General features: G+C 36.4%; 2 protein-coding genes across 13 annotated transcripts in view; one reads left to right on the forward strand and one right to left on the reverse strand.

Annotated features, from left to right (window-relative positions):
• PANK1 (pantothenate kinase 1) overlaps positions 1–9,980 on the reverse strand; it is a 122,161-nt gene extending 112,181 nt beyond the window's left edge. Inside the window, exons 1-5 of one of the 9 annotated variants that reach the window (XM_033216008.1) lie at positions 9,634–9,980; positions 8,763–8,811; positions 8,576–8,631; positions 8,068–8,195; positions 955–1,052 (exon numbers count right to left, since the gene is read on the reverse strand). In XM_033216008.1, coding sequence (XP_033071899.1) covers positions 955–1,003 — 49 coding nt within the window. In that variant the 5' untranslated portion in view covers positions 1,004–1,052; positions 8,068–8,195; positions 8,576–8,631; positions 8,763–8,811; positions 9,634–9,980. Of the gene's footprint in view, positions 1–954; positions 1,053–4,070; positions 4,105–6,315; positions 7,897–8,067; positions 8,196–8,575; positions 8,632–8,762; positions 8,812–9,220; positions 9,610–9,629 lie in introns of those variants that run through there. The other 8 variants (XM_033216003.1, XM_033216004.1, XM_033216001.1 and 5 more) reach the window with 8 other exon arrangements.
• Positions 9,981–10,040: 60 nt separating this feature from the next.
• KIF20B (kinesin family member 20B) overlaps positions 10,041–22,769 on the forward strand; it is a 70,770-nt gene continuing 58,041 nt past the window's right edge. The window contains exons 1-6 of one of the 4 annotated variants that reach the window (XM_033215975.1): positions 10,041–10,209; positions 13,817–13,964; positions 18,051–18,137; positions 18,229–18,345; positions 18,796–18,934; positions 19,840–20,024. In XM_033215975.1, the coding sequence (XP_033071866.1) occupies positions 13,818–13,964; positions 18,051–18,137; positions 18,229–18,345; positions 18,796–18,934; positions 19,840–20,024 (675 nt within the window). In that variant the 5' untranslated portion in view covers positions 10,041–10,209; position 13,817. Of the gene's footprint in view, positions 10,210–10,647; positions 10,705–13,296; positions 13,420–13,816; positions 13,965–18,050; positions 18,138–18,228; positions 18,346–18,795; positions 18,935–19,839; positions 20,025–22,769 lie in introns of those variants that run through there. The other 3 variants (XM_033215976.1, XM_033215969.1, XM_033215978.1) reach the window with 3 other exon arrangements.

Here is a 22,769-nt window from a genome sequence, read left to right on the forward strand (position 1 = left end):
TAAAATATCAATTTTTGCTCACAAGGAAGATTAAATTATTGTTTGGTGTTTGTGGCACAGGGAGATGAGAGGATAGTTAGCATCAGATAAAAATATTATATTTCTTTGATTAATAAGGGCTAACTAGATGTGTTTATATTTTGTCAACATGCAATTTAATTTGATGTAGTGTAACATTTTCTATCCTCTGACTTGCAAAATGTTTCCATTCTTGGATGAAGATATAGAAGATACTCTAATACACTTTATCAGCATCACACTGCCAAAGCATCTCTTAGAGTAATAAAACTTGAAGAATGTTTATCATTACCTATGCTATGTCAACTTGCTAACTTCAATGCCAGAAAAAGCTTGTCTTACATTTTAAAAGTACAGTAATGGAATATTAACAATAGCAACTACACTTAATGAGTATTTACTTTGTGCCAGACATTTTACATTGATCACTTCACTAGATCATTCACAACAAAAAAGAATCACAGATCCATAATCTCTTATCTAAAACTCTGGGGACTGGATGTGTTTTGGAAATGAGAGGTTTTTGGAATTCAGGAAGAAATTGCAATCCTTTGGAATACAGTACATAAATTGCATATATTTTGTAACATTCCAAATGGGTACAGGATAGTAATATGTAATGAAACACATTAATCTTACTATTTCTGCAAATAAATGTATGAAAATTCACACTAAGTGAAACAAAACCATAAATAATATTACAATTTATTTACAAAAATATATTAGTAAATTTATTGGTAAATAACATTTTTACATAAATAAGTTTATTGGTATATGAAATAGGAAGATAAATATAGACCACACATACCACAAGCTTTTAATGTGTTTTGTCACTTGTGAAAAAGCTTATTTCTAAAGAAATTTTAAGTAAAATTTAAAACTTATACTGATGAAAACTAACCCATATCACATATACATGCAATGAATGTTCATTACCTCTAACTGCCTGAGCATCTTGGAGAAGAGGTTGTTCCAGTATTACCATGTCTATGAAACCAGGTTGGAGCTGGACATCTGATGAGCCAGAAACAGGACTGTCAAGAGATGAAGCGGTATTACCACAGAGAGCTTTATTAAATACGTTTCCCAGTTTCACCTGCCTCCTTAACACTGGTTTCTGTCTAAGCAGTTTCTCTTTAATTGACTAAATTGTCATCAGCTCTTGCTCACTGATAAATGTACATCGTTCAAGGCCAGCAATTAATCAGTAACACATTTTCGCCATATGATCTATGGAGATTTTTTTCACCCAAATTCATAATGTCATCATCATGACTACTACCACCTTCATATTGATCTGCATTTAACACCATCTCAGCAATTTCCCCATCACTCTTAGGGTGCACTATGGGTTCATCATTATCAATGTTAATCATTTCTTCAATGTCAGCTTCTTCTAACTTATTTACACTTTTGGCTGATAAACTTTTGGCATAGGTAATGAGTTATCCTACCATTGTTTTCTCATTAGAGTCATGAAATCCTTCAAAATCTTCATCAGCTAGGTCATTTGCAAACATCATTGTAGCCCAAAGTCTGTGCCAACCATTTGTTAATGTTGACTTATCAACATCGTTCCAAGCATTAGCAACTGTGTAGATGGCATCCTTAAGACTAAATTCTTTAAGGAAGTCCTGGATTTTCAGGCCTCTGTTAACTGAAGCAAGCATACTTTTCAAAAAAAAGTGTTTATACTTGCTCTTCACGGAGTGTAGAATTCCTTGGTCACAAGGCTGTATTACAGACGTCACACTGGGGGGAAAGTCAATGCCAAAAGCATTGCTCTTCACAAGATGTGCAGGAGGGGGATATGCAGAACCGTTATCTAGAAACAATAAAATTTTGCAGTTGTCTTCCAGTCCAGTTTGCAACGAGCTCATGCTGCTGGCACAAAGTGCCTATCAAACCAGTTGGAAAAGATTTTCCATTACTGATGCTTTCTTGTGTGCATAATAATGTACAGGTAAATTATGCACACCTTTTAAACACCTTGGATATAGGCTATTTCCGATCACTGCCAATTTTATTTTGCGTGTGCCTGTAGTATTAGCACACCCAAGAACAGTTAACTTTTGCTTGTTATCTTTGACATCTGTTGCTGCTCTTTTGTTAGCCATTGTTGAGGTTTTTCTAGGAACATAGCACCAGTACAGAGCTGTTTCATCAGCATTGTAAATCTGTTCAGGGCTAAGATTTTCATCAGATATTATCTTAGCAAATTCATCAATGTAATTTTCAGTAGCTTCATCATCAGAAGAAGCTTTTCACCACAGATTTTAAGATACTTGATTCCATGACACTTTTTACATTTCTGCAGCCAGCCTTCTGAATATTCACATTCTTCTTCAATGTTCAGTTCTTCATGGTATATTCTAGTTTGTTTCATGACCAACAAACCAGTCAGTGGTATATCTTTACTTCTTTGTTGTCAAATTCATTCACTCAACACAGGGTCAAGATCTTCATTTTTGGCTCTATGCAATATTTTTCTAATTTTCATTAGTTCCCGGTTATCGCTGTCACTATAAAATTTCAACAACTTGTCTGTTTCTTTCAGTCATATATCATGGTGGAGTTCCCATACCATATTCTTCAGTAAGACACCTCACAAACATACTAACGTCAAGTTTCTGCAATAACTCCACTTTCTGAGATACTGATAAAGACAGATGCTTCCTTTTCTTCTTCTCACTGTTACCTGTAGGTATAACTTTAGCTCTTTTCGACATTTTCCATGGAATTAATCCCCAAGTCAGAAAATGTCAGCAAATAGAGGCATGTGTGACTTATGGATACAAGTGCTGAGACAACAGAGGCTTCATATTTGTTCACAGTAGGTTTTTTGGGCATATAATCCTGGTGCCAAACTTACAAAAACACTTTTGGGTTTCACAGTGTTTTTGTTTTTTGTCCTGTTTTGGAATTGCAGAGTAGAGACTGTAGACCTGCATTAAAAATATCATTTTAATGATGAAAAGACTGAGGGTCAGTTAGTATCTTGCTCAAGGTTATGCAGCTATTACTTGTCTTTTCTGCTTATATTTAGTCTCCTAATATTTGGTCACTTTAACAGACAGAAAAATGTTTCTTTTTCTGGTATTGTCTGCCAAGATGATTTGAGCTAGAATAGTTTTAGCACAGGAACCTGATACTCTTATTTGATTGACACAGTCAGTAGTTGAGCCCCAATGCTGAATAACATGGAGATGCTGTGGCAAGAGGTTAGAGTTCCTAAATTTATAGTTATTGAATATAGATTTTTCTTTTTGTACCAAATGATCTGTTTGGTACTTACTGCCTGTTACTTACTGCTTCACAATGAGCAATCAGGAAAAATGAAAGAGCTCATTGCAAATGTCCCAAACACTCCCACAAGTATTCCCTAAATATCCACTCATTTAAAAGGCTTTTTTGTTTGCTTGTTTCTAAACTGTTCTGAAAATTGTACATCCCAACTGTGACTCAGAATTGTTAATCAAGTTCAGAATTAAAACACATTTTATACATTCTAATAAAATGTTTCTTTTAATTTAGAATTCAGAAAGAATTCATTAGCATTTTTAATGACTTTTAAGCTTCTGTGGTTTGAGCCTTATTTCATGGACTCTTTTATAAGTTCCTATTGGAAGGCCAGCTTTTCTTCCTCATTCTCATCTTCCCCATATTTATTTAGATCTTCCTCATATGTCTAATATGAACTGTTACAAATGCCTGAAGTTTACTGATTCACTCCTAAGTCTTTCTTTTTCTACTGGGTGTAACAGCAGTCCTTTTGGCTGGACTGTTATAAAAATGAGTAAAAGCACAGTTCTGTAAGACAAAATTCTAAACCCCCCAACTGACTGAATGGACACCTCTGTTGGCCAAGGGCATTCCAAATTAAACCTGAAAAACTAGCTCAGGCCTTGATGGGAAGGGTGGTAGTTGGGCATACCTCATTGTACCCTCCTCCCTTTGGAATTCAGGCACAAGTGATCAGCGTTAACAATAAAACAGAGATCTTAACACTGGCAAAACAGACTCTTTGTAGCAATAAGATACCAAATTCTAACCTGACTCCAGTATAGCATCACATGACAGCAGGCTCTGAAAGAAAATGAAGTATTTTACCCCAAAATATATTTCTTTGACATATTTTGAAATGGCTCTGCAAAGCTGTCTCTTGTGGGGATAAGGATTCTACAGATAACCCTTTTTCTTTTCTAGATCTTTTCCTGATCCAGGAGAGACTAACTAAAGGTCTCACGTAATACCTTTTCAGGTCTGATAAGAGATATTTGCCATCTACTCTCTCTGAAGCCTGCTACTTGGAGACTTCATCTGCATAACAAGAACCTTGGTCTCCACAACCCCTTATTTTAACACAGACATTCCTTTCCACTGATTCCAGGTCTTTAGATAATAACTTAACTCTTTCAGCCTATTGCCAATTAGAAACTATTTGAATGCACCTATGACCTGGAAGTCTCCCTGCACCGCCCACTGCCAATTCGAGTTGTTCTGCCTTTTCAGACTGAACCAATGGACACCTTACATGTATTGATAGTCTGCCTGTTAATTTCTGCCCCTCTAAAATGTATAAAATCAAGTTGTAACCCAACCACCTTGGGCACATGTTCTCAGGACCTCCTGAGACTGTGCCCCAGGCTTTGGTCACTCATATTTAGCTCATAATAAATCTCCTCAAATATTTTCCAGAATTTGACTCTTTTTCATTAACAGCTAGTATAATTCAGAAATGTTTCAATTCTAGTAAATAATTGGGTATTACGTGGAATACCGGGGTGACAAAAATTATCTGTACAATACCTGTGACATGCAATTTACTCATGTAAGAAACCTGCACATGTACCCCTTGAGCCTACAATACAATAATATTGAGACTGTGTTATATAAAAATATATATCACATGTAATATATATTATATAATTTTATATATTATGTTTATATTATATATTACATATTATTTATATAATATATTTTATAGATTATATATAATATACAAATATATAATATATAACATATAAATATTTTATATAATACACATTATGTATTATATAATTTATATTACATAATATAATTATATATAACATATAACATACAACATATTATATGTTATATATAATATATAATGTTATATATAATATATAATTTTACTCCTATAAATGTTTACATTTCTTTTAACTTTCTGACTCTGTAGTCACACTTAGTTTAAAACACAAACACACTGTACGGCTGGATAAAATATTTTCTTCCCTTATATTCTTATTTTATCAATTTTTTTTAATTTTTAATTTTTAAAATTTTTTTACTTTTAAAATTTTTTTGTTAAAAACTAAGATGTACATACATTGGCCTATCCCTACAGAGGGTTAGGATCATCAATATCACTGTCTTCCATATTCACATTTTGTTCTACTGGAAGGTTTTCAGGGGCAATAACACACTTCAAACTATCTTCTATAACAATGCCTTCTTCTAGAATAACTCCTACAGGACCTGTTTGAGGCTGTTTTACAGTTAACCTTTTTTCTTTTTAACTGCGTTTTTCCTGAGACTAAAGCTAGTCAAGTTGACTCTGAAGAAAAATCACTACCACAGCTTACAGATTCCTTCACTAAGGAGGTAACGGGATCTCATAGCCTAACACATAGTAAATGATCAACAAAGAAATGCTTCTTTTTTTCCTCACACATTAAATTTTCTTGTTTTTTTTTTTTTTGGGGGGGGAGGGGGACAGGCTCTGGCTATGTTGCTCAGGGTGGAGTGTAATGGCATGATGTTGGCTCACTGCAACCTTTGCCTCCCAGGCTCAAACCATCCTCCCACCTCCGCTTCCCAAGTAGCTGGGACTACAGGAGGACACCACTACACCTGGCTAATTTTTGTACTTTTGGTAGAGACACGGCTTCGCCATGTTTTCCAGGCTGGTCTTGAACTCCTGGGCTCAAGCAATCTTACTACCTCAGCCTCCCAAAACATTGGGATTATAGGCATGAGCCACCAAGTCCAGCTAGGACACATTAAATTTTAAAAAATGTTTATTACAAATTCAAAAAGATCTTATAATAAAAAAATCTCACCCTTTCACATCTCCAGGCCTGCTTTCCAGGGGCAACTATTCTTATAATTTGTTTTTAGTATTTCTGGCAATTACTATACCAAATACTATATCTTTAAATGATACGCTCCTCCTAATGTTATTTCTTCATGTATCAATTATAGATATCTATGTACTTCCTACAGACAAGCACTTAGCTCTAGAAAGTTACATATACTTTTTCCTGTACCAGTTACCTTTGCACACTGAAATGATATGCTTAAACTTCTACATCCTGTTGTCTCATTTCTTGATTTGCACTTTTTAAGATTCTGGTATTATAGACTAAGACTCAATCCTTCTTGTTTCTTCTCTTCCTACACTTTTCCTTCCATACCTCTGCTGAGCAAAACCTAGGCCTTAGAGAATATAATTCTAGCTCTTCTTTAGCATGTCATACAGGGCCCTTTATGATCTAGCCTCTGCCCACTTTTCTTATCTCCTGCCATTACCCACTTCAGCTAATGTTCACAGTCATGCTGAAGTAGGTATTTAGTTTTTGGAATCTTTTGTGAACTCTTGTTCTTTTTATCATTGTCTCATAGCTTTCCATGGCCTGGAATGGCCTCCTCCTACGATTCACTGGCAAATCCCAATCACTTTCTTCAGCCTACATGCTACATTAAGAAATCTTCCCTAGTAGATGTCCCTTATTACATCAAAAAGTATTTATTGAGTACTTGTTTTGTGCAAGGTACGGTTTTAGATGTTGGGGCTATAGAAGACCAAGATAATAATGAGTTTGCATTCTAATGACTTAATAAACAGATTTAATAAATATTACTACCATTATGAAACCTACTATGTGCCAGGATTATACTAAATAACTTACATATGCTATTTTAATCCTCACAACAATTTTATGAGCCCTGTAAGTGGCTGGGCTTGTACTCAATCTCAAGTCTGACTTCACAGCATTACTTTTAAGTTATGCTCACTCTGCTCCCATTACTCCTTGTTCATTTCTATTACAGCATTTGTCATGTTTTGAAATACTTTGCATATGGATTTCCCCATATGAACAATAGGAGATAAAAAAAATTATTTTCAGGATGGTGTAGAACCAGTGCCATTCTAGATGTATACGAAAGAAGTTAATACATTATATATAATGGGTACCTAAAGGCTTAGGGATTAATTGTCTCTTGAAATCCCAGGTTGAGAAGGGCTGCTTTAGAAGAAGGCCTGTTAAGGGCCTCTCAAGGGTAGAGAAATCTGCCACTTAGTGGGTGACTGATAAATTTTTGTTGAACTTGTTATTTAAACCTTTGTAATTAATACACCCTCAAAAGTATTATTTTGGGATTGAAAAGTGAGTTGCTTCAGTCTTGCTTCTAGAAATGGCTTTGCAGTAGGAGTTAAGCACTTAGTATTTTCTTAAGAGAATTCCAGGGGTGCTGGATCCAAACTTTGGGAGGAGAAAGAATGCATGGACTCTAAAGCCAGATCACCCAGATTCAAATTCCAGTCTCACTGTTTGTTATATAAATTGAAACAAGTTATTACTTAACATGTGCCAGATACTTTTATAAATACTCTACACTATTACCTGATTTAATCTTCAACACTTCTATTTAGTAGATAGCTTTACTCTTTCCTTACTAGCTCCACGCCTCAGTTTCCACTTCCACTAATAGGAGTTAACAACAAATTGCCTCACAGAGTTACTCTTAGGATTAAATGAGTATAAAGTGCTAAGAATACTACCAGGCATAAAGGAAGTTAGCTATTACTAACAGTAGAGACTGTGGCCAGGGCAGAAAATCACTTTGATGTAACTTAACTTACCAAATTTTTCATTTTAGGTTAATGTTCATTTCAAGGGCACAGATGGAATTCTTTGGAAAGGGTACTAAATCTCAAGCACTTCCCAATCAAGCTGGCTCTGCATCTCCCTAAGGGAAAAACCCAGCAGCTGGTGCCGAAATGAAAAACGTAGGAAAAAATACCTCTAAAATCTGGTCACTTTTCTGCAACTCCTCTGCCATCTTCCAAGTCCACATTATCATTATCTTTTCCTGGAATCTCTTGCAACAGCATCCTCCTTGGCTGCCTCTAGTTTCTCCAGGAGATTAACCTTTTCAAAAGATAGACGCACATTGGATTGTACCATGCCCATGCTTAAAACCGGTTATCCAGTAAGCATTTCATAATACTCAAGTCAGTAACTTGGCTAAGACTTATAGGGTCTGGCCTCGGCCCATGCCTCCAGATTCACTCCCCTGACTCCTCCCCATGGTCTCTACCCAGCCACATAAGCCTTCATTCATTGTTCAACAAATATTGATTTGCTTGTCTTGTGTTACAGAGTCATTGAGGATACATTAGTGACCAAACACAACACAGTTCTTCTACTCACAGAACTTACATTTTACGGGGCAGGGGAAAAACAACAATTGCTAGTTGTAAAAAGTATAAAAATGAAATTGAACCTGCAAATAAAAAAACAGTGCTCACTTGAGATACAGTAGTCAGCAAAGTCTTCTTTAAGAAGGTACTATTTTAGATGTAATCTAAAGGATAAAGGGAAGTGCCATGTGTTGAATGCAGAAGAGAGAATTCAGGTAGAGGGAATAACCCATGCAAAGGTTCATACATGCTGGAAAGAAGTTGTGTTTGAGGTATCCAGAGCAGATCAACTTACTGTACAGTTAGTGGGCAGTGAGGTTGGCCGACACCTGATTGTGCAGGACCTGGGAGGCCGGGGTAAAGATCAGAATTTTATTCCTTTTTCCCTCTCCTTTTATTTTAGAAAATCTCAGTTATTTTAGAAAGTTGCAAGACTAGTACGATGTACACCATTATACCCTTCGCCTAGATTCACCAATTACTAATATTTTGCCACATTTGCTTTCTCTATTTTATTTTTTTGCCATATCTTTTGAAGGTAAGCTGCAAACACTGTGACACTTTGCTAATTACTTTAGCAAGCGCCAGTGCCTTCCAAAAACAAAGGCATTCTTCCACTTAACCACAAATTCATTCTCACATGCAACCAATTTAAAACTGATTCATCTAATATGTAGTTCATATTTAAATTTCCCCAATTGTCCACAAATGTATTTCGCAGTTTTGTTTTTTTTTTTTAATCTATGAACCAACCAAGATTCACAGATTTCATTTGGTTTCTTTTGACTCTCGACTAAAGCAATTGTCCACTTCGTTGTTTTCTTTTTCCTGTCACGACACTGACACTTGTGAAGAAGAGCCTAGGCCTGTTGTCTTGTAGAATGTTCTACATTGTTTTTTCCTGATTGTTTCCTCATGATTAGATTCATGTCAAACATTTCTAGTACAAACAGTATCAGGTGCTATTAGCGATGCTAAGTATCTTCACTTAGTTAAGGTATGTCTAATAAATCTCTTCAGTGTAAAATTCTACTTTCCCTTTATAATAAATGATCTGTAGGGTAATTCTTTGAGATACTAACATCCTCTTCCCCGACAACCTTTCAGTTACTGCTTTGTTTTAGCATCTTGCATTCATTAGTTTTAACATTCATAAGCTTACCTACATCAATTTTGAGACTGGCAGTTGCACAATGGGGATGCAGCGAGGGAAGTGACCCTCCGAATCCCGGGATGCCGAGTCTTTTCAAACCCCGTAGGGACAGTACTGGGAAGTGGCTGGCCCGCCATTCCTCGGCCAGTCCTTGGGGAGTCGCAGGACTAAGTGCAGTAGCAGCGGCCTCACGTCGGGCCTTCGCCACATCTTTATTGCCTCGAGGACAGAATCGGAGATCGGTGTCACAGTCAACAGCGTGGGACTCACAACCGCCGTGAGGAAGCGCACTATTAGTGCCCGACTAGCCGAGCTGGTAGGCAAACGAGACCGTCGGCACCCGGGCTGTCCACGCCTGCTTCCGCTCATTGGCTGCCCGCGTTTCAAGACCCGCCCTCACATTGGAGAGCTTCTTCCGGGAGCCACTAGAAAGTCCGCAGCGCGAGCCGGCAGCGCTCCCTGGCGGAGGTGCGGACGCCCCACCCACTCCCAGCGTTCAGTGCGGTGCCCTGGCCGCCATTGTTTGAATTTGAAAACGCTAACCTCGCAGTGCGTCTCGCGGGTCCGGCTAACTAGGCGACGTTTGCAGGTGAGGAGGTGGCCCAGGGGAGGGTGTAGGGAAGGAGGTGTGTGATTGCATATATATGGGGCCTAAGGTGGGGAAACGGCTTTGGCAATGTTTACATGTTCCGACAGTGCTCGTACCCCCATGTAGGTTACTGTCAGGAACTGGGTTGGGGAACGATGGGAACACCGGGTACGCAGCGAGCATTGAGTCATACTATTTCGGTTAGGGTTTAAATCTCGCCGCCACTGCTTATTAGTTGAGTGACGCAAGACAATTCATTTAATCTCTCTGTATCTTAGTTTTCTTATCGGTTAAAAGGCGGCAATAAAGTATCAATGTCTTTCGGCTTTTGTGAAGATTAAATGGTAATGTGTAAAGTTGTTAGTGCTGGCACACAGTAGTTACTAAATGTTTGCAGTCATTAATATTATTGTTGTTGCTTCTGTTGTTGAGAAACAGGCCTCTTTTGCCACAGCTAGTTTTCTGAAGCTCTGAGGTGAGCAGTTTGCTCGGCAGGTAGGTAACACGGCCTTTTTGCGGGGGGCAGCCCTGTGGTGGCCTCTGTGCACTTATTTCCAGACTACTCCTACTGGTGCTTGGGGCTTGCCCTTCTAGGGTTTTGCAGTGCCAGGCTGAAAAGTTCGTGGCACAGACTGCTGTTATTCCCCGGTTCAGAAGGCTTTCTCCATCTCGATTCGCTGCCTGGTTCAGTGATGCCTGTCTGGCACAATTCTCTAATATTTTTTGCTAAAGTAGTAGTTTACACAAGTTCATGCCTTATGGGTTAGGTAGTGTAACAGTGTATGTGTTTTATTACATGTCCAAGACTCCAGATTTTAAATTGTAAAATAACGTAAAATACTCATCAGTTAGTTGTGAAGACTTTTTTTTGAGGCTGTGTGTTGTAGACCACATTCAGAAACCTCATTCAGTAACAGATTCTACTATTTTTCACTAAAGTCTCCAATTGTGGATTCTTATTGGAGAGAAGATAAAGATGCAGTTTTCCAGTCAGAGCAGCCTTTTGAAATGAAAAATGAGGTCTTGAAGCCTCATGAAATATAGTATTACAGATTAGGACCGATTTTTTTGGGGGGGTAAGGAGGGAAGAGTTTTTTCTTTATAACCATTATTTTAAGTCATTAGTCAGAGAGTCTTCATCCCTACATAAGTCACTGAATTTGTTATAGGGGCTACAGAGTGGTATAAGATAAGGTTCTTGCCATCAAGATTCCAGTTTAGTAGGGTAGGCCATGTATAAGTAGTAGTCATATAAAATTGCAAGAAGTTACATCTCAACACTTTTAGAAATGCTAGGAAGTAGTTTGTTCATTGAAAAATGAGCATATGAACAAATACTTTATTATAACCGCTTTTCGTACACAGGAATATTCTTTTTTAATTCAGCAGTTTAAAAGATTTATCAACACTTTTCTTTAAACCAAAAGTTATTATTTGAAGCCACAGAGGTTTTTTAGTTTTCTGGGCATTTCCATGAACTCTGTGTTTTGAAATGTCAAGCCGGTACTTTAACATTTTGCAAATGCTCCCCGCTCTGCACCTCCTTCCCCATGATCTAGATCGGTGCTTTCCTTAGCCCTTTTGTAATTTAGGGGAAAAAAATCCAGCCGTGTTCTTGTGATAAGTTTAGGAATTTCAGCCTGATCAAGGAAAAAGATTGTCAACAAGGTGACAGGAATAAACAAGGACTTTGACAGAATTGTAGGCAAAGGAAATCCCTCTCAGTATGGGACGTTTTCTAGACCAGGGTGAGGGACCACCATCCAGAGGGCAAAGAGGGCAAGGGGGATGGGGAGTGGGGAGGAAAGAATCATAGAGGGGCTTACATGTTTAAGAGATGTTGCACAGTGGAGAGTCTCTGGATCATAGAACTCTCAAGGGCAGCAGCGGCTTGGGGGTCTTGATAATCCCAGGTTTTATGTGTCTGGCAAATGTTGGGTGCAATTTCATGGGGCGTTCAAACTTGGCAGGCTCTAAATGGCTAAAAATATGCTTATTTGGGGCCATATTGAAAGTAAATGGATGCTTCAGAATTTGAGTTTGGCACCCCAGCAGGCTTTTTTTTTTTTTTTTTTTGAGACAGTCTTGCTCTGTTGTCAGGCTGGAGTGCAGTGGCACGATCTCGGCTCACTGCAACCTCTACCTCCTGGGTTCAAGTGATTCTCCTGCCTCACCCTCCTTAGTAGCTGGGACTTCAGGCGCATGCCACCACACCCGGCTAATGTTTTTGTATTTTTAGTAGAGATGGGATTTCACCATGTTGGCCAGGATGGTCTCGATCTCCTGACCTTGTGATCCACCCGCCTTGGCCTCCCAAAGTGGTGGGATTATAGGCATGAGCCTCTGCTCCTGGCCATAGGCTTTTTAATTTTTATTTTAAACATTTATGGTCTTTGATCCAGTGGGCGTTTGAGCTAAGATCCCTACCAGCTGTGAAGAAGTATATAATTTAGGGCCATCATGCAATGGCCATCTTTGGTTCATTTTATATAATACCTGTGGGTTTTGCTCATTACTACTTTCTTGAGCTAGGGACCTTAGTTTGGGAGTCACTGATCTGGATATTTTATAATCTTGTCAAAAAACAGCTCAGAGTCCTCCCCCTCTCTCTGGTATTGTACATCTAGTAGATTCTCAGTAAATATTAGAATGTTAGTATTTTTTAGTTAAGATTATCCTTAGGTTTACCTTTTAGTTTAGTGATTTTATGTTTAATTCAATTGTAATAGTTTACTGATGCATTATTCCTATTTAACTTAAAACCTGTGATGTGTCAGGTACTGTTTTGAATGTGTTTACATATATTATTTTACTTTTTACTTGAATTTGAAATTGAAAGTAATTTTTCAGATAGCTGAGGTTTTTTTTTTTTTTCCTCCCCTTGACGGAGTCTCTCTCTGTCGCCCAGGCTTGAGTGCAGTGGCGCGATCTCGACTCACTGCAACCTCCACTTCCGGGGTTCAAGCAATTCTCTGCTTCAGCCTCTCGAGTAGCTGGGATTACAGGCACCTGGCACCACGGCCAGCTAATTATTTTGTATTTTTAGTAGAGGTGGGATTTCACCATCTTGGCTAGGCTGGTCTTGAACTCCTGGCCTCATGATCCACCCCCACCCCCCTTGGCCTCCCAAAGTGCTGGGATTACAGGTGTGAGCCACCATGCCAAGCCCAGATAACTGAGTTTTAACTTCTAAATGCTAAAAGAAAGTCTGTAAGTAACATTCTACAGGAGTCACTAAGTAGATAACACAAGGTTATAATTTACTCTGTGCAATCTCCTTACTATTTGAGTTTTGAAAGGATTTCAGGGGGAGAGTAAATGTTTTATACCATCTTTACAGATTACCTGTACTCATGAAACCTCTTTGAATGGATATTATATGAAAATAGTAGGCTGTGTTCAGTATTATTAGATTCAGAGTCTGTAAATATAATTTGATCTTTTATCTTTCCTGTAGGCTATTGTGTTATAAATGGAGACATGTAATGCTTTTCTTTTCTAAAATCTAGTTATTTGGAGGGAAGTAGTGGGCTAGACTTTTGAAAGTGTGGGTGGTTTATATGCTGACTAATTAATGTTGTTAAAAAAGTTACTGTTATTCTTGCAGAATGGAATCTAATTTTAGTCAAGAGGGAGTACCTCGACCATCTTATGTTTTTAGTGCTGACCCAGTTGCAAGGCCTTCAGAAATAAATTTTGATGGCATTAAGCTTGATCTGTCTCATGAATTTTCCTTAGTTGCTCCAAACACTGAGGTAAGTACAAGAAAAACATTGTGTTGATTATTATGCCTCCTTCTAATACAAAGGTTGGCAAACAATGGCCTATTTTTGTATTACCTGTTTTTGTACTTAGATACAAGCTAAGAATGGTTTTTATATTTTTTTTTTTTTTTTTTTTTGAGACGGAGTCTCGCTCTGTCGCCCAGGCTGGAGTGCAATGGCGCCATCTCGGCTCACTGCAAGCTCCGCCTCCCGGGTTTACGCCATTCTCCTGCCTCAGCCTCCCGAGTAGCTGGGACTACAGGCGCCCGCCATCTCGCCCGGCTAATTTTTTGTGTTTTTTAGTAGAGACGGGGTTTCACCGTGTTAGCCAGGATGGTCTCGATCTCCCGACCTTGTGATCCACCCGTCTCGGCCTCCCAAAGTGCTGGGATTACAGGCTTGAGCCACCGCGCCCGGCCGGTTTTTATATTTTTAAATAGTGGAAGAAAAATCAAAATAGGAATAATGTCACATAACAAATTATATGAATTTCAAACATCACTGTCCATAAATAAATTTTTATTGCATCACAATTGTACTTTTTGGTTTATTTATTTACTACATTTGTTGTGACACTATCATGGCAGAGTTGAGTAGTTGTGACAGAGACTATAGGGTCTCTAGAACCTAAAATATTAACTATCTAGCTTTTTTACAGAGAAAATTTATTGACTCCTGGATTGGCATGACGTTTTTGAGATTTGTCATGCATCATATATCAGTAGTTTTTTCCTTTTTATTGCTAAGTAGTTGTCTGTTGTTCAGATATGCCACATTTCCATTTATCATTTGATGGACGGTTAGGTAGTTTACAGTTTGAGGCCATTATAAGTAATGCCGCCCTGAACATTCTTGTGCAAGCCTTTTTGTGGATTTGTGTTTTCATTTTTCTTTGGTAAATACCTAGGAATACAAACTGTGTAAGTTTAACTTTATAAGTAACTACAAAACTGTTTTTCAAAGTGGCTGTTCCAGCACCAGCAACGTATGTAGGTTCCAGTGCTTCTACCTCTTTGCCAACACTTGATAATGTAAATCTTTATTTCTAGTGGATGTGTAATGGTATCCTGTTTTGGTTTTAGTTTGCTCTGATGAGCACTCTTTCAAGTATTCTTGGCCATTTTTCTACTTTCTTTGTAAAGTGTCTCTTCAGGTCTTTTTCCCATTTAAATTAGGTTGTTTCATTAGTGTTGTCTGAGAAATCTTTGTGTATACAAATCAGGTTAGTAATGTCAGGTTAGTAATGTCTTGATCAGATGTTTTAAAATTTAAAGACATTCAATCTAACATTTATTTTTCTTTTTTGGTGAATTTGTGTGTGTGTGTGTGTGTGTGTGTGTGTATATGTGTGTGTGTGTGTTCTCTTTAAGAAACTTTTGCCTTCCCTAAAGTTTTAGTCTTACTTTTTCTAGAAATTTTATAGTTTTCATTTGAGTAGTTATATCTATGGTCCATTTTGAACAGTTTTTGTGTGCAGTTGATACAGGGACCTAGGTTAACTTTTTTCTTTTTCTTTTTAGCTTCCATACATTTTTTTAACCACATAAATAGTTATTTCAGCATTATCTATTGAAAAGACTTTCCTTTCCCCATTGTTTTGGTGCCTTTACAAATGACTGTATATGTGTATCTATTTCTGGATTTTATTCTCTTCCTTTGACCAATTTGTCCTTATTCCAACACAACACCATCTATTTCTGTAGGTTTATAATGATTCTTGAAATTAGGTAATGTGAATTCTCCAATTTTGCTTTTCTAGGAAAATTTTGGCTTTTCTAGGTCCTTTGCATCTTCATAAATTTTAGAATCAGCTTACCAGTTTCTACAAGACAGCATCTTGAGATTTTTGACTGAGATTGCATTAAATCTGTGAATCAATTTGGAGAGAATTAACATCTTGACAATATTGAGTTTTAATCCATGAACATGGTATTCTTCATTTTATTTAGGTCTTTAATGCCTCAGTGGTATTTTTTACTTGTCAGTGTAGAGGCGTTTCGTGTCTTTTGTCAAATATATTTATAAACATTTTATGTTATTTGATGCTATTGTAAATAATATTTTTAGTTGCTTTAGGCATAATGAAAAACTGCATATATTTCAAATATGCAGTTTGATAAGTTTTGACATATGCATACACTTGTGTAACTGTCACCAAAGTCAAGCTAATGAGTATATCCATTACCCTCAAAAGTTTCCTTGAGGCTCCCTGTAAGTCCTCCCTCCCATCACACCTCCAAGTAACCTCTGATTAGCATTCTGTTAGTATAAGTTAATTTTTTGTAGACTTGTTGGATTTTGTATGCATATGTTCATGTTGTTTCTAAATAAAGAAAATTTTATTTCTTCCTTTCCAATTTGGATGACTTTTGTCTTTTCATTTCCTTTTTTTTCCTTCCATTTTTCTTTTCCTTTTCTTTCCCCTTCTTTCCCCTCCCCTTCTTTCTTTCTCTTCTTCCCTTCCCTTTTACCTTTTTCCTTTCCTTTTCTCTTCCCTTTCTTTTTCTTTCCCTTACCCCTCCTTTTTTCTTCCCCCATTTCCTTTCCCCCCTCACACCCAATTACACCAGCTAGAACCTTTAATACAGTGTTACTGGAAGTGGGGAAGCAGAAATCCTCTTCTTATTACTCATTTTGCTACTCATCTTAGATTGAGTCTTTCCTGTTAAGTGTGTTGTTAGCTATAGATTTTTTGTAAGTGCCCTTTATCAGGATGAGAGAGTTTGCATTCATTACACTCTGCTGAGATTTTTTTATTACAAATGGACGTTGGATTTTGTCAAATGCTGTTTTTCCATCTGTAGAGATAAAAGTTTCTCTTCATTTATTCTTTTAATATGGTTAATTGCCTGGATTGATTTTTGAATGTTAAACTGACTTTATATTCCTAGGATAAACCATTCTTGGTTAGATATTATTATCCTGTTTTATATATTGGCTAGTATTTTGCATGGGAAATTTTGCGTATATCTTAATATGCTATTTTGTTTTCTAATTTTTTTCTGAGGCTATCTTTGTCAGTTGTGTCATTCAGGTTATGCCAAACTCAAAATTAGTTAAGGTATTTTCTCTTCCTGTATTTTCTTAAAGAGTTTATGTACAATTTGTGTGGTTTTTTTTTTTGAGTTGGAGTTTTGCTCTTGTTGCCCAGGCTGGAGTGCAATGGAGCCATCTCGGCTCACCGCAATCTTGGCCTCCCGGGTTCAAGCGATTCTCCTGCCTCAGCCTCCTGAGCAGCTGGGATTACTGGCATGCACCACCATGCCTGGCTAATCCATGCCTGGCTAATTTTGTATTTTTAGTTGAAATGGGGTTTCTCTATGTTGGTCAGGTTGGTCTTGAACTCCCGACCTCAGGTGATCCACCTGCCTCGGCCTACCAAAGCGTTGAGATTACAGGCGTGAGTCACTGCTCCTGTGCTGATTATTTTCTTAAATGTTTGATAGAATTTACCGTTAAAATACTAGGTCCTGGATTTTTTTGTGTGTCATTATTTAGTTTGAAAATGGATTCAGTTTGCTTAATAGAAACTGGGTTATTCAGATTTTCTAGTTATATCTGTTTTGGTTAAGTTGCATTTGTCAAGTAGTTGTTTCCTTTTTATTTTTATTTTTTAAAGTTAAAACATTTCTTTAAAATTATATTTTCTATGCACGTTTCTTGCTCAGAAAAAGTAACAAGGAGAATGGTACATAGTAAAAAAATTCTGAATGTCTCATGGAATTGAGCATTTGAATAATAGAATATTCTAGTTACTTTTGATTTATTCTAGAGTTATATTTTCCAATGACTTAGGGCCTCATTAATTATATTAGGCTTTTGTGGAATAAAGGCTTTTTGTAAACTTCATGTATAAATACAGGAGATGGAGGAAATTGGATTTTTTTTGGTGTATTTTGTTTTTATTTAAATAGATTTGTTGAGTTTTTCTAACATGATTAAAAGCCGGATAGTGACTGTTTAGAAATTCTTTATGATCTGAGATTATTATGTAAAAATTAGCTATGTTAAGGAAAGATGGTCTCTGAAAAGCCATATCTTTCAAAAACACAATATTGTTCTCCTTTATTTCTTAAGGCAAACAGTTTCGAATCCAAAGATTATCTCCAGGTTTGTCTTCGAATAAGACCATTTACACAGTCAGAAAAAGAACATGAGTCTGAGGTTTGTGTTGAATTTAATAGAATTTTAATATTTTATTTTCTTTTAAATTGGCAAAATACTAGTTTTTATTTACTGGGGGTATGTATTCTAGGGCTGTGTGCATATTCTGGATTCACAGACTGTTGTGCTGAAAGAGCCTCAATGCATCCTTGGTCGGTTAAGTGAGAAAAGCTCGGGGCAGATGGCCCAGAAATTCAGTTTTTCCAAGGTAAAACTGAAGTGTTTTTGTTTTTTGTTTTAAAGATAAAGAGACTTGGCTTAGGCTAAATTGCTATATAATTATATATAGTGAACTATACATTTTGTGCTTATGCAACTTAGATTGTAGGTTCTAGTATTTTTTCCTTAAGGATAAGACTCAAATCTCAGGTCTGGAAATATATAATTGGATGTAAAGAGATCACTGTAGTGTTAAAATTATTATTAATATATTTTTAAGAAATACTCTTTTCAAAACTTAGGTGAATTCTTAATTCCTTGGTACAGATTTCTATCTTGAAAACTTTCTGGTAGTAAAACTATCAAGTGTATTTGTGGGAGTGGGGATATGGCACCTGTTTTAAGAATGAATCTTTAAAATTTTTAAACAGTGTGTTGGGATGGAACACACTATTAACTTGAATTTTCTAAAAAGAGTTTTTTAAAAATGCTTGCTTAGGTTTTTGGCCCAGCAACTACACAGAAGGAATTCTTTCAGGGTTGCATTATGCAACCAGTAAAAGACCTCTTGAAAGGACAAAGTCGTCTGATTTTTACTTACGGGCTAACCAATTCAGGAAAAACATATACATTTCAAGGTAAATATTGTTTTATTTTGGTTGGAAAGGATAAGGAAGCAATAATAATCACTCAGTATTTTTATAATACATACATGTAGTTATGTCGCTATTACCTAGTATGTGTTTGCTCTATTTTTAATAGTACTAGCATATTGATTATGTATTGCTGTTGGTCTTTTTTCTGGAGACAGTCTCACTATGTTGCCCACCAGGCTGGCGTGCAGTGGTGTGATCTCGGCTCACTGCAACCTCTGATTCCTGGGTTCAAACGACTCTCCTGCCTCAGCTACTGAGCTTCCCGAGTGGCTGGGACTACAGGCATGTGCCACCAGTTTTTTATATTTTGCCAAGCTAATTTTTATATTTTTGTAGAAATGGGGGTTCACCATTTTGGGCAGGCTAGTCTCGAACTCCTGGCCTCAGGTGATCTGCCCACCTTGGTCTCCCAAGGTGCTTGGATTGCAGGCAAGAGCCACCACGCCTGGCCTTGCTATTGGCTTTTAATTAAAATTTATTTAATTCATTTGTGAAAATACCCATTGATAGAGATTTAGATGATGATTAAAATCCATAAAAAGTATTGATGTGATACAGAGAATTAAGCATAAATGACCAGGAAGAAATTTTATATTTCATTTTGCTTTTATAGTTTGTGGTTATGGGTGATTACAAATCTTAATATGGTTGCATTATCTGAATGTAAAATTTCAGGTTTACATCAGAATAATAGTCAATAAAATATTGGTAATTACCTACAGTGAATAACAAAGTGATGGAAAACTGAGTAATCCTCACCTTCTATCATTTTCATTTTAATTGTTGACTCTTGCCTATTGGTATTATAAAAGGAGCTTTAATAAACAAGGAAAGTTTCCTCTTTCCTAGTAGACTGAGAAAGTGTAACACAAAAATTCCTTTTGCAGGCACAGAAGAAAATATGGGCATTCTGCCTCGAACTTTGAATGTATTATTTGATAGTCTTCAAGAAAGACTGTATACAAAGATGAACCTTAAACCACATAGATCTAGAGAATACTTACGGTTATCATCAGAACAAGAGAAAGAAGAAATTGCTGGCAAAAGTGCATTGCTTCGGCAAATTAAAGAGGTATGAAAATATTTTAGTATGTAAAATATGTATAATTCCTGACTTCTTATAAACCCTTTAGATTGTTTCACCATATATTGGAATCTGTTTTGTGGTGTTAGTGTTTTTTATTATTTATTTTTTCGAGAAAAATAAAGCTTAAAGTTTGAAGACATCTTTTCTGTTTGTACGAACAGCAAGAATGTTTCAACAATACAAATGTAAATGGTTCTGAAATCTTTTTTGATTGTTGTAGAGCCAGCATTGTGCTTTTTATGTAATGATTTTTTAAAATTCTGTTTTTTAATTGTGAAAATAATATGTACCCAAAATTTAAAATAGAGAATGTGAGAAGTAAAAAGTAAAAGTTTCCTTTAATTTCATTCCTAAAGAAAAAATTATTAATAGATTGGAAAGCATCTTTTTTGGGCCTTTTCTCTCTCTGTATAAAATCCATATGCAGAGCTTTCTATCTGTATATACACAAACATATATATGATGTATATATCTTCATACCTTTGTCTTTATATGTATGATATAGTTTTTTTTTTTTTTAAACAAAAAAGAGATCTTACTATGCTTACCATTTTGTGACTTGGTATTTCATTTAGCATATCTTAAAACTCTTCCAACCTTAAATCATGTGCCTTTTATCTGTTAAGTCTTTAACTTCTTTTTTTAGATTTTAAATCAGCTTTTAAAACCAAGTCTCCATTGATGGCCATTTGTATTGTTTCTATGTTTTACTATTTTGAACAGTGTTTCAGTGAAGAAACATTCCATTGCAAATATATTTGGTGCTAATTTTCCCAAACTCAGGCCAAGATTGGATATTTAATAATGTCTGGTTTGATAGGTAAAAAATGGCTCACTTCAGCTTACTTTTTATTTCTTTAATTGTAAATTAGGTGATTAGTACATCTTAGAATTTTTTCCTGTGATTTGTCACATACGTTCTTTGTCCATTTCTCTAGTATTGTATGACTTTTCTTGTTTACTGATTTATTAAAATGTATTTAAAAAATGAATACATTATTAATGTATTACTGTATGGGTTGCAAATTTTCTGGCTTATTGCTTGTTTCTCCCCTGCCCCCATTATGTTTTTCTTCTTTTTCTTCCTTTTTTTAGTTTTTAGAGACAGGATCTTGCTTTGTCCTCCAGGCTGGAGTATAGTGGTATATGATCATAGCTCACTGCTGTCTTGAACTCCTGGGCACAAGTGGTTCTCCTGCCTCAACCTCCTCTGAGTAGCTGGAACTACAGGGGCATGCCACCACTCCTGGCTGTTTTGATTTTTTTGTAGAAATGGGGTCTTGGTATGTCTCCTAGGCTGGACTTGAACTCTTGGCCTCAGGAGATCCTCCTCCCTTGGCCTTCCAAAGTGTTGAGATTACATGTTTGAGCTACCAAGCCTGGCCCATTGTGTTTTTCAGTATTCATCTACTCAGCAAATTTTATTCAGTCACCTGTTTTTTTTCCAGGCAGTATTTTCAGTTTTGAGGACAAATGGTACTGCCCTCATGGAGACTGACAATAAATAAATATGTAAAATACTGTGAGGAGGTATTATTTTATAGAAGGTGGTACCATATCAACTTTAAAAAATGAAGTTATACTTGTCTGTTTATTCCTCTTGTGCCTTCTGGATTTTGTAGTATATTTTCAGACATTATTCTATTCAAGGCTGTTAAAAACTACTAATTGTTTTTGTAAATATTTTTAACCTATTAATGCGAATTTTTCTTTTTTAAAACATTTAGAAACCAGGGTTTTAAGGCAGTAAAAAGTGTGTTACCAGTAGAGTTCAAAGTTGAGTCTATGACTATGGTCTCTGAAAGTAAAATTGTATTTTAACAAAATTTATGGAGATTGGTGGATAACTCCATAGCCAATTCATAGAGGAAATTAAAATCATTAATAATGAAAAAAATTTTTTCGCTGAGCATGGTGGCTCACGCCTGTAATCTGAGAACTTTGGGAGGCTGAGGCGGGCAGATCACTTGAGACCAAGAGTTTGAGACCAGCCTGGCCAACATGGTGAAACCCTGTCTCTATTAAAAATACAAAACATGAGCTGGGCGTGGTGACTCACACCTGTAGCTTCAGCTGCTTGGGAGGCTGAGGCACAAGAATCTCTTGAACCCCAGAGGTGAAGGTTGCAATGAGCCGAAATTGTGCCACTACATTCCAGCCTGGGTGACAGAGCAAGACTCTGTCTCAAAAAAAGAAAAAAAGAAAAATTTCTAACAAGTTATTCAGTTAAAACTTGATACTATTTTGCCTATGAAATGATTAAAACGTTAAAAAAAATGAGATCATGTACTTTCATACATTGTAAATGGTTCTAGAAAGCAAATTGGCAATACTATGTTAAGAGTGAGAACATTAAAATATTTTATATCTTTTCATCCACCAATTCAGTTTTAGGTGTATACTCCAAGGAAATGGGTTTATTTCTATTTCTAAGGAAATAATTAAAATGCAGAAGAAAATACAGAAAGATATTTGGCAAAACTTGGTGAATAATTTAAATGTCTAATAATAAGGGAATAATTAAGTCATTTCACATGTGTTATATAGCCATCAACTGTTGTAAACAATTTTTAATTATAGGGAGAAAAAGCTTACAACATAAGTGTGGGGAAAACAATAGAAGGGGAATATATTAAAATATTAATAGTAACCAACCAGAGTGGCAGGGATTATACATGATAATATTTTTCATAGTTCTCTGTATTTTCCCATGAAACTATATTATTTAAC

This window comes from Trachypithecus francoisi, unplaced genomic scaffold (assembly GCF_009764315.1).
Source record: "Trachypithecus francoisi isolate TF-2019V2 unplaced genomic scaffold, Tfra_2.0 Contig00586, whole genome shotgun sequence".
Taxonomy (NCBI): Eukaryota; Metazoa; Chordata; class Mammalia; order Primates; family Cercopithecidae; genus Trachypithecus; species Trachypithecus francoisi.